At 46.1% G+C, this 12,505-nt stretch overlaps 1 protein-coding gene across 1 annotated transcript; it reads right to left on the reverse strand.

The window, feature by feature from the left end:
* Positions 1 to 513: 513 nt before the first annotated feature.
* On the reverse strand, positions 514 to 11,330 carry LOC118090148 (phosphatase and actin regulator 1-like). Its single transcript, XM_035125522.1, has 3 exons — positions 11,252 to 11,330; positions 2,263 to 2,409; positions 514 to 638 (listed from the first exon to the last, which is right to left on the reverse strand). Exons 1-3 carry the CDS (start codon positions 11,328 to 11,330, stop codon positions 514 to 516), a joined length of 351 nt encoding a protein of 116 aa, XP_034981413.1.
* Between the last annotated feature and the right edge of the window lie 1,175 nt (positions 11,331 to 12,505).

Here is a 12,505-nt window from a genome sequence, read left to right on the forward strand (position 1 = left end):
CTCCTTTCAATGGCACCTCAAACCCTTCCATCATGCTGTCCCAGACCCTTCAGTCTCTCATTGTTCTATCTTCAGTCACACATTAAAAAAAAAACCAACACAATTTGGCATCACTTTGTGGTTCCTGAGTTATATAGTTATAGATGCCATAACCAAAAATGATGTGTGTGCGCGCACACACACACTCCAATTAATGACCAGAAAGGAATTAATGACATGTCACCCAAAGCAATCAGCTGGTCGGGTGAAGGTATGCAGTTTGCATTTTACATCTTACTGGGTGCAAAGAGACAAGAAGGTCAGAGAGGCTGGTGGAGGAGAAACACACCCATTTCAATAATAGACAGAGAACCACAAGATTACAAACCCCCAGCTCAAGCAATCTTTTAGCATGCTGAGAGACAGGGACTTCCAGCAAAATCAACCATAGTTTCCAGTATACAGTACTAGCTTAACCCCAAAAGCCTCCCGATATTTAATGGAAATAATTGAAGGATTGCCGTTTGCTCCAATTCAGGGGTAAAATGTGGCTGCTTGGACACATGCCTGGAAAGCCCAGACCTGTGCATGAAGCATTGAAGCAAAGGAAAGAGTGGATGAGCTCTCAATTCTGTCAGACTTTTCATGAGTCTGAACGCCTGAGTAAGGAAGGTGCTCAAGAGGTCACAGTTGAGCACAGTTGTGTATGGCTGGGGCACCCACCACTTCCCCTTCCTCCTCCCTTCCTTCAGAAGCAGGTAGAGAGCAGGTTGCAGGAGGAAAGAGCCCTTTGAGGTAAACAGCTAAGCATGAAAGGGCAAATGTTGGAGGTGCAGAAGAAGGATGCTTGGGAAGCCAGGATTATGGAGGAGGTAAAGAGGCAATTCTGGACTAAAGGGCTATAGAGACACCTGCAGATAAGATTGCGCATGAGGCTGCTATATGGGATGGGCACCTGATGAGGCAGCAGAACTTGAAGAGCATGGAAGTGTGGTGTTCAGGTAAGTGTGGAAGGCACTAATGAGATCAGAGGACAGAAGGATACTTGAAGGAGGATGGTTGGCTGACTGGAGTTTGAGTGTTCTGGATCTTTGGGCAAAAAATAGCAGGGCTGCCCCCTTTTTGCTGGCTCTGATCCAGGGCCTTCCAGAGCATAGAATCATAGAGTTGTCAAGGGACCCCACGGGTCATCTAGTCCCACCTCCTGCAATGCAGCCTGAAAGTATATGACACTCCCTCCCTGCCGTGCCAAAATGCTTCAGTGAAGCGTGATTTTAGCATGTTAGGCTTCTGTTAAAGCCAGGAGGCGGCTCTATCTGCAGGAGGTGGCAACCCTACAAAGGCAGAGGTAGAGGCTGAGGGAATGACAGCTTGAGAAGGGGAGGACAAGAGGAAAGGAGAATGGGGAAGAGTGGATTGAGATGGGCCAGGCTGGGGAACCACATCCCTTGAGATGTTCTCAGGCTCCATCTCCCATCCTGCCTGCCCCTATCGGCTATGCCAGCCGGTGCCCATTTGGACTTGGGGGGTCCCAGCAAAAGCTACGAACCCCAGCCCCGGCTGAGGGAGGAAGAGGAGGAAGAGGAAAGCAGCTCTGGCAGCTAGCAGGTGGCTTTGAAAGGGAATGCAACTCTTCAGATAAAACGCTGTGCAGGGTGGAGGGGCCAGAAGGGGGCGGGGCCGGAGGCTCAGAGGGAGAGCGGCGCCCAAAGGCAGCAGCAACCTTTCGAGAAGCCGAATGCAGCCAGGGAAGCCGGCCTCCCTCCCCTTCCCCACCTCTGCACCCAGCAGACACCAACCCACGCCTTCCAGGGTGTCAGAGGGCTAGAGAGCTTCTCTCACTCCACATTCTCAACTTCGAGGTCACCATTGCTCGCCTCGCCTCCAGTTCCAGACAGGGAATCCGGCGCTGTCACCCAAACAAGTCTAGGGATGAACACCTCGCCGCCGCCCCCCGCCACCGCCACCGCCTCAGCTCCTCCCCAGTTTCCAGCCGCGCGTGTGTGTGTGTGTGTGTTGCACCAGCGCCTTGGAAGGGCGGGATTGTGGGGGAGAAAAGCGAGGGTGACAGCCAGGACATGTCAGGGATTCCCATTCCTGCAGCGGCTCCCCCCCCCACTTCTGCACCCAGCAGACACAAAGCGGTGTGTGTGTGACAGATATATAGAGAGAGATTGTGTTGCAGATACAGCAATAGCAACCTTAGGCTTCCAGCAGGGAGAAAAGGGGTTTTGCATGAGAGTCTAGGGGGTGGTGGGGTCGGGCGAGGTGGGCGCCACTCACCTGCCTCGAGGTTGAAGGAGATCCTGGCCTCCGCGAGGTAAGGGGTGTCACTCTTGGACCGGACTCTCCTGATGGGTCTCCGGTCTATGTCCTCCTCGGAAGATGCCGCCATTAATGTGGGTACGGTGAGCAGGGTCGCCCGGCGAGCTGGTGAGGGAGGAAGAGGATAGAGAGGGGTGGAAAGGAGGAGGGCGCACACGCATAGGAAGGGGGAGGGGAGAGAGAGAGAGAGAGAAGCAGGGACACACGGAGGGAGAGAAGGAGGGAGGGAGGAAAGAGAGGAGGGGGAAAAGAGAAAAAGAAAACCCGTCAAGGATCTGTGGACTGGAGTGGAGCTGGAAACCCTGCCCTGCCACCCCTCTCCTGGCAGCCCCAGGGGCAGAGGCACTGCGTCCCCACGTGGCACCCTGCAGAGCCAAACAAAGCATGAAGCCTGGTGGTCGCCTCCAAAGCCATCGATGCAACGATGAATGGTGGCTCTTTAGTGGGCTGGACCACTTCTAGCCCAGCAGATTTGCAGATCAATGTTTAGCGTGCTTTGTTGTATTGCCCCCCCCCCTCTGTGTGTGTTGCTTCGGGTTTCCTGGGCAAATGTCCCAGCGGAGGAAGCAGGTGGAAATGTCTTGAGTTGTTCAGAGAGAGCAATGAAATACAGGCGCCAAACTTTTTCTTTGAATTCTGAATGCTTAGAAGATAATGGGGAAAAAATGCGAGGGAGTTGCTAGCCCTTCATACAGCTGCTGTTAGCACACATATTGACAGTAGACATGCCTTTAGAAAAAGAAAAAGAAATAAAAGGATAGGGCAAAGATAAGGCCCTCATCCAAAAATTAAGTACCTCTGGTCATGCTTGTTAAGGATTAGCCAGGGGTCTCCAAACTTACGTTGCTGAGGGCCAGTGCCACCAGCGCCAATCACGCTGCAGGGCGGAGCACATGGGAGCGTGCCCCCATACGCGTGTGCACACGCGATTTCCAGCACACTTCCGGGTCACCGGAACACCAGAAATAGCTTGTGCGCATGCACATGGGCCTCCTCCAACCCAGAAGCGCACTGGAAATGACGCTTGTGCATGTGCAGAAGCTATTTTCGACGCTCGGTGACCCGGAAGTGGGCAGCCATGCCATTAAGAGCAGGCGGCCGCAGTGGGCGGCGGGGGGTGCCGGGGGCCGCATAAAAGAGCCTTGCGGGCCGCATCACGCCCCCGGGCCTTAGTTTGAGGAAGCCTGGATTAGACACTCTCTGCGTTTCTACATTATCTCTTAGGGTTGCCACATTTTTATCCCACTCAAGGAACTCAAGACAGCTAAAACAAGAGTGCTTCAAAGTGTTCAAAGCACTTTCCATACATTTTCCACAATCCTGTATGATGGACTAGCATTATTACTCCCAAACTGCGCTATGTGCGTGTGTGCATGTGCACATGTTAAGGCTGAGAGTGTCATGTCTTGTCCAAGGTCACCTAGTTCTGGAGTGGGCGATAAGGACCATGTGAGAATGGTTTCAGAATTCGGACTAACGATTTTGACCATCCAAAAACCAAATGGTTGACTACCCTTATCAAACAGTTATGTCTATGGACATGAGTAGCCGCCTCTTGCCTAGTAACACCCTGGGTGGGTCTAGCTCAGCATTGACTGACCACAACTCTCCAGGGTTTCAGACAGAGTTCTCTCCCAGCCCTACCTGAAGATGCTTACCTGAAGATACCTGGGACTATCGGTATGTAAAGTGGATGCTCTACCACTGAGCTATGGCCCTTCTCCTATGCTGGCCATACACTGGGAAGTCACGCATACAAATGCACCCTTTTTACAAGACCTTACAGAGAGGAAGACTCCCTGGAAGAGACCCTGATGTTAGGAAAGATTGAGGGCACAAGGAGAAGGGGACAACAGAGGTCGAGATGGTTGGACAGTGTTCTCAAAACTACCAACATGAGTCTGACCAAACTGCGAGAGGCAGTGGAAGACAGGAGTGCCTGGCATGCTTTGGTCCATGGGGTCACGAAGAGTTGGACACGACTAAACGACTAAACAACAACAACAACAACAGAGAGGAAACTTGGCTTTAGGTGTTCCTCGCTCTGCTCATTCAGCCAACAAACACCATATTCTGTTCTGGGGAGAAGAGCCACAGCTCAGTGTGCTTTGCACACAGGAGGTTCCAGGTTCAATTCCTGGCATCTCCAGGAATTGGTTCAGGCATCCCCAAACTTCGGCCCTCCAGATGTTTTGAACTACAATTCCCATTTTCCCCAACCCCTGGTCCTGTTAGCTAGGGATCATGGGAGTTGTAGGCCAAAACATCTGGAGGGCTGCAGTTTGGGGATGCTTAGTGTAGATGGTACTTAGTTGGCAGTATGACCTATGTTCTTCATGGTTCCTTATATCTGGAAATATGACCATTGATCCTTCATTATGATGGCTGAGCAGCCAGCATGATATGAAATATGTAGCAATGGCTGAAGCCAAACCTTGCAGCAACACCTGTGCTATTAGTCCCATTCAGGCAAGGTGCTAAATGACCTTGAACCAAAGGCTACTTCTAGGAATCCTTCATCTTTCTGAATTGTCCTCTATGGGAAATGAATGTTTTAAGGGTGACTTGTTTATGAATGGCACTGAAACTAAGAGCATGTGCCCTGAAGCTATCCAAAGATCCTCATCTGGTTCTGTCCCTCTAAGCCAAGCATCCGCAAACTGCGGCCCTCCAGATGTTTTAGCCTACAACTCCCATGATCCCTAGCTAACAGGACCAGTGGTCAGAGATGATGGGAATTGTAGTCCAAAACATCTGGAGGGCCGAAGTTTGGGGATGCCTGATCTAAGCAGCAAAGCCAATGGCCGCCAGCAACCCTTTTGCCTTCTCCAGCCACTGGATCCCTTACCACATTCCAATAAAGATGGCTCACACAAGCAAGACAAATTGGATTTTTCAAAAACAATAATATTAGAAGGTTTTATACACTGCTTCTAAACAAATTCCCATGCTTAAGCTGTTATGTTCAGGAAACGCTCTAGCTTTTGTTTGTTTTGGCAAAAGGACTTATATAAAAATAAAAATTCAAGAATAGGTAATGACAATCTTTCATAATTAGAATTACAGTGCATCTGTCCCTGTGATTTCTGGCCCAGCAAAATATTTTCTTCAAGAATACCAGTTTGTGGAAGCTCTGCATTTTCTCCTGGTAGGAAATCCAGCCCAAGGGATTTTGCTTACTTTTTCTGCACTTGCGTATCTATAAACCAAAAATCTTCAGCTGTTCAGCTTCAAGAGTATCAGGAATCATCTGTGTTTTATGCCTCTAGTTGAAAGAAATTTCAGCCACCTGCCAACACCCATAAAGAAATGTGCATATGTTTGTGTTTTTAAAAATCCCCCAGAATTTCAAGAGGGGAGTGTGGATCCAGACTTCCCAGTGTGCATTTTGAACAAACAAGTCTCTGGGGGACACCTATTAGCTAATTTTAATTGGGATACTAACAATGTTAATTGAGGGGGTTTGTTTTTTGTTTTTTGAAAAAATATCTATGACCGAAAAATGGCTCATTACGTAATCACCTGCATTTGTATTATAATTTGTAATCATTTTCTTCCACGAGTGTTTCCTTCCTTGACTTTCCTCTGGCATGAAGATGAGTGGATGAATAGGGCCATCCTATGTATATCTATTCGGACATGAGCCCCATTGAGTTTCAATCCTATGCACATTTTCCTGAGAGTAAGTCCCACAGAATATATAGGGACTATAAAGAGTAGCATACTGTAAATCAGTTTGTTTTGTACATGTCCCTTCAAAATACTATGTATCTGTCAGTATTCTGAGGTTCCTGAAACACATAAATGTAATAAATAGATCCCACCCACTTCCTTGCCTCAAATTTAAATCAATGCTCAACTATACAAACATGTAAATGGAAAGTTGAATTGGATGCTGCTTTCAATCTGTAGGTTAGGGAGAAAAATCATTATTTTGTGTCTGTCATGTACAGAATCTTGTACAGAATCATGTACAAAGAGTAAAGAACATATGCAAGTGTTAAAATATAAGCCAGGCTGGCTTCCTGGTGAAGTGATAGCCTAATTGACTATTAGGGGATCAAAGGAAGTGGATCTGTGCCAGATACCAAATGGGTGGACTTCCCTCCTTCAACTGGCTGGTAGTTAGAAAGGAAAAGTTGAGAGTTCAGAGAGTTGAGTGATGCGATCTAGAAGCTAGAAGCGGAAAACCAACAAGCTGGGAAGCCAGAGAGTCAGAGTGATGCTTGATTTCTTGAATGTTCTTAATTGATTATTATTTTTTAACAAAAAAAAAGGTTTTATGTTGCTGTTTTTACTACTTTGTTGTTTGTTGAGCCGGGCTCCTTTGGGAGGCAGGGAAGGAGAGAAATTGAATATGCAAATGAACAAACAAATTATCCCTAGAACTGACCAGAAGGGAAAGGTTTTCAGTTCCTCTCAATTATGTCCACACATTGCAATACCTTGTAGAAAATGGTTGGTAAAAGCATATGCCATTTATTCTCGGTGCCTACCAAAAAGGGTAGGCAATTCTGCAAGCCACTGAAGACCCCTTTCTGGCCACTCCTTTTTCTTCCTCAAAGAGCTGCTATTAAAAATGCCATATTCTTTTGTCACAGCTATTTTAGCGGGGGTAGCTAAGAAATGGCTAAGAAATGGCTATACCTGGTGTTTCAATGTGTACCAAACACACACAAGTCCAGTTTGGCTTTTTCACCTGTTTCCCTGTGGTTCATCCTGAGCATTCCCAGTTACAGTTGCTGCTTCTCAGCAATGATTCATGTGAGACTCGTGGCTGAGAAATGTGTCACCCTCACTCCCCCTTATCTGGATACTTCGGCAATCTGATTTATCGGGAGCAGAGGAGTGCCTGGACGTGAAGGGGATGTAAAGTATATTGACGGTTATGCAGTAACATGGAAATAATGGGCCTGTTTTATTGTGCATGTCAACTGTGGGTGTTGATTTTCATGTTTTGATGAACTGGTTTATTGTGTATTTTAATTGTGTGTGTTTATTTTTATTTTATTTTTTGCACCTTCTTTTATACTTGTAAACTGCTTAGAAGGCACCTTGGCATGAATTTTGAGGTTTATTAGGTTTAACTTCATATAAATATAAAACTTAAACCTAATGCTGTACATACACATTTTTTAAAAATGGCTATTACTAAGCCTTCCTTTTTAACCAGGCCTTTGGTGGATCTGATTGACATCCTGTGCCCTTTTAAAATGTGACTCTTTTTTCGGGGGGGGGGTTATTCAGTTGCTGTTTTTATTTTTATTATATATATTGTGGTTTTTATGTTGATCTTTTCTGTGAACCACCCTGAGACCTCTGGGCATAGGGCATAGCTGCCAAGTTTTCCCTTTTCTCGCGAGGAAGCCTATTCAGCATAAGGGAATTTCCCTTAAAAAAGGGAGAACTTGGCAGCTATGGCATAGGGTGGTATATAAATTCAAAGAAGAAGAAGAAGATCCAGGATTCCATGGCATGTAAGAGATACAGTAAAACTGAACTACAATGAGTCAGAGGGGAAAAAATAATCTCTGTGATCGGAATGTGTGACTTGTTCATCTTGTGTTGGCCTTCAGCCAGTATATGAGCCAACCTTCTGATAGCACAGATCTTACGATCCCCTGGATTGGGAAAATGTCATCTTACAGTGGGTCAAAAAGAGGTCCCCATGTTCTAATGATTTGGTAGAAGGTCCCTCCCAGTCCACCAGGTTGTGTAAATGATTCTGTGTAATGTCTACAAAGCAAGCGAGGCTGGCACTGTAACCATTATGGGGAAACTCTTAATTGGCCCAGTGACCATCCACTGACAGGACCAGAGTTACTGCTGGGCTTAGATTGCCCATTGGCTTGCAGCCAGTTCCAGAGCCTTGAATAGATTTCATTTCTGGTGACACCATGCATAACTTTATATTGCCTTTCTTAATTACAAGAGGCTACAGCTCCTGACGAAAGCTGAAAACCTCCACCATCTGTTTAAACGCCTACCAATCTAAATGACAAACTTGTAAGCGCCCATAGTGTTTAGATCCCCCTTTTGCACTCGTATATATTGGTTGTTACCCAATGGCCTCTAAACACGTTAACATAGGAACTGCTAGACCGGTGCAATGGCCCAGCTAATCTAGCAATCTGCTCTCCCAGTGGCCAGTCCGGTGCCTGTGGGGAAACCTGCAGGCAGGGCCGAAACACAAAAGCACTCTCCCCTCCTGCAATTCACAGCAACTAGGATTCAGCAACATATGGCCTCTGACAGTGGAGGTAACCTGGATATCATTCCAGACAGAGGAGTTCCCTTGCATCCCAGAGAAGTGCAAGAGATTCAAAGGAGGGGCCCCTGCTTTATTTAGGCAATTCTCAATGTCCCCTGTTTTAAACTGAACGTAATCTTTAATCCACTGATTTAACATAATCAGTATGAAACAAGATGTTCAATTCACGCAGCGTACTTTAAGCAGTCATTGAGCATAGTTGGAATTTGCGCAAGTCAATAAGCAAGAAGCAGGCGCTGTCAGTTTTATTCACTCTGCCACCTGCTGGTGCAAAGAGAGACAGACCTGAAGAAATGCATCGAGGAGCAGCTCAGTGAAATCAGATGACTTTGAATCAAGTTCCAGGAATCAAGAATAAATAATAATTTCAGTCCTGGCCCTCTGACAACATTAGGAAGATTGCGTAGGTATTTCAAAATTAGCACAACGATGAATGAATTCATAGTTTTGGTTCAGCATTTGCCAAGGAAGTGGGCACTTGGAAAATTGATGTACTGTTCACATGCACAATTAATTCAGAAACTCTTTATTACTGAGGCCACCCTTCTTTTGATTGAGGGGGATTTACACAGGCAACAGAATGAGGTGGGAAGTGTTCCGAGGCGGTCAAGTACTTTATAACTCTTCCAAACAGAACATCATTTAAAAATATGCCTGCATTATAACTCAACAAAAACTAAAGCTCCCTGCAAGGAGAAAATTAGCACAACAGGGAGAAATCTCTCTATTGTATTTTATTTCTTCACAAAGGGCAGTGGTTTTTTATATTTATTCATTTATGTCAGGGAGCATTCAAAAGTGTAATAATGCCAGCAGTGGCGGAGCTTCATGCTCCAGCACCAGGGGCGGAGAGCAGGTGGGGCTGGCGTGCGTCCCGGGGATGGAGTGTGCCACCCACAGGGGGCATGACACGTGTTTGGGGGGCGTGGTGCACCACCTGCATGGGTGTGGCACACATTCTGGGGGTGTGGCGCGCGTTCTGGGGGTATGGCGCACGTTCTGGGGGCGTGGGGCGTGTTCTGGGAGCGGGCACCCAGAGTAGGTGGGGTGGCAGCCGCGATGGAACCCTACCTGGATCACGCTGCCTGAGGCCCCCCTCTTTCTACCGTACGCCCCTGAATGCCAGGAGCCCTTGTGCCTTTCTGTAAAAGCATGGCAGTAACTGGAAAATGCCGGGTGTCTACAGCAGTCTCCTGCCACATAGAGCCTGGGCATTTCTCAATAATTTCCTCCTTAAAGGCTCAAGGTTACTCAAGACACCTCAGCGTCTTATCTATGGGGATGAAAACCAGCCATCTTGACATCATTTTGGGTGCACACCAAATACATTTTCAGTCCCCTGCTCCTTTGAGATGTCACCATATTTTTCACAGCTCCTTGGGCCAAATGAGAGGTGACATCATGATATCCATGGTAGGGTCTCTTTTTTATATATGTTAAAAAATAAAAGCAGGGCATAGAAAATAGAAAATGGGAAGAGTGTAATAAATTCCAGCCAGAGTGTTGGAGGAAAAGGGACTTAACATCATGCATACCTAGTATGTTTCTCCCATAGTCGTTTCAAGATCAAGTAAGGTCAAGAAAATGGCAAAGTGGGGAAAGGATTGCCCTCCCTCCCCTGATTCCACCAGCCCCGATCTAACTCTGCTCTTCTCAAAAGCACACAGCGGAAAGCCAATGTGGTACAGTGGTTTGAGCAGCCTTCCTCAACCTTGGGTCCTCCAGTGTTGTTGGACTACAACTCCCATCATCTCTAGTTAGCAGGACCAGTGGTCAGGGATGATGGGAGTTGTAGTCCAATAACATGTGGGGACACAAGGTTGAAAGTGTTGGACTAGGACTGGGAAGCCACAGGCATGCCACTCATTGGGTGGCCTGCAACTAGTCACTGCCTCTCAGCCTAATCGACCTTACAGGGTTGTTGTGAAGAGAAAATGGAAGTGTAAGTTTGTGTGTGTGTGTGTTTGTAGAGCCAGGTGTGCTGCTCTTTGAACCCCCTGAAGGAAAAGTAGTGCAACAAACAAACAAACAAACAAACAAACAAACAAACAAATCTTGTAGTGTCCCCATTAGCAACTTGAAAGGTGCATTGAAGATTGAAGCCACCTCCCATAACAAGAGAAACAGACACAGTTTCCATCCACTGGTTACCTTCATCTCAGACTCCTCCACCCTCCAATGGCCAGCCTTGCCCAGTCTCCACTCCCACCCAAGCCAGGGCTATTCTTTCTTTGGAAAGTCATTCCCAAGTCAGCTGAGCTATCTTTGTTCTACCACAGGGGTCAGCAACCTTTTCCAGCTGGGGCCGGTCCACTGTTCCTCAGACCATGTGGTGGTCTGGATTATATTTTGAAAAATAAAATTTAAAAAATGAACGAATTCCTATGCCCCACAAATAACCCAGAGATGCATTTTAAATAAAAGGGCACATTCTACTCATGTAAAAAAAAATGCTGATTCCCGGACTGTCCGCCGGATTGAGAAGGCAATTGGGCTGCATCTGGCCCCCGGGCCTTAGGTTGCCTACCCCTGTTCTACCATAAGAAGGGAACTTACCATTTCCCCTCATGCCTTCCACCAGGGGGCAACAGTGCCTTTACTTTAACACATCTATCATCATCATCATCATCATCATCATCATCATCCCCAATAACTCACCCCCTCAAATTACATTACCTTGAGCTCCTTGACTGTAAAACAGCCGATAGGCAGAATCAACATCTAGGAGGTAGTCCATCTTGAAAGGACTATCCATCTTAGAGGGATTTTGTGGTCACTTCCCCCTTGTTTCCCAAAGTGATGTAGTCAGCCTCCTAAGAAAAGGAAGAGGAAAACCCTGACTATTAAAACAGGCTAAAAGCTTACAGACAATATTTAAGCCATCCTAATTTTGGAGGGTGGGAAGATGGGGTGGGAATCCTCTGCTTTTTCATTTCATTCAAATCCCCAGTTTTCCACATTGCATGTTTCCCCATACACAAATTTAGAAAAAATGAATGAATGAATTGGATGTTTGCCATTTTTATGCATCTGAAGATGCTCACCTTTTAAACTGCCTGTTGCACCCTTAAAGATTGTGTGAATATTATTCTTGCCGCACTAGAATCCTTAGCACCCTGTCAATACTGCAATACAAATGCTAATAAATCCCAGTTTCTAAAAAACAAAACAAACAAAAAACAATTTTCTCCAGTCTTCTGACAATATTAGCCTTGCACTTTTCTAGAGATTGAGTTAGCCCACAATCATTTTTGTAAAATGTTATTTCATGCCAACGGGGAGGACTGGCATGACTTCATGTTGCCAGCTTTTAAAATGTTGGAGAAAGTGACTATCATTCCCATATTGTCAAAAGTTCTCCCTGTAAGCTTTTTGGGTGCTAGCATTCTCCTGAAATCTTTACACAGTGTTGGAGTAGTAAAAGTAGGTTCTGGCATGCATTGGTAGTGCTCATGCATTTCATATTCAGTATGTTCACTGTCAATGATCCTGACTCCGTCTTACCTTCCACTGACTCCTGGGTTTTCCTTCCCCTCCAGGACACTTATGCTATATATTTAGAATCCAGCATTCACCAAACATTATAGACAACCCTGGATATTAACTGTGGGTATTAACAGCATTTGAAAGGGTGTGTGTGGCAGAAATCCTGGAATTAATCACCTCTCTTATGCTTAATTATCAAAAAGGTCCTCCAGGATTCCTTTAAAAGCATCTCCTCCAAGTAGTCCTTTATCTAGAGACAGGTTCCCAAAGCAAAGATGGGGAATTCTTCTTCTTGGTCAGTCAAGACGAGACCATTTCAATATTTGCAAGCTTATCATGGCAAGAAACTTCCGTAGTTCTTCAGGGTGGTTTTCTGCAGCATCAAGATATTTATATATATACCAGTATATATAGCGAGAGAGAAGTCTGCCAACCGTGGAAGGT

Source organism: Zootoca vivipara, chromosome 8 (assembly GCF_963506605.1).
Source record: "Zootoca vivipara chromosome 8, rZooViv1.1, whole genome shotgun sequence".
In the NCBI taxonomy this organism is placed as follows: domain Eukaryota; kingdom Metazoa; phylum Chordata; class Lepidosauria; order Squamata; family Lacertidae; genus Zootoca; species Zootoca vivipara.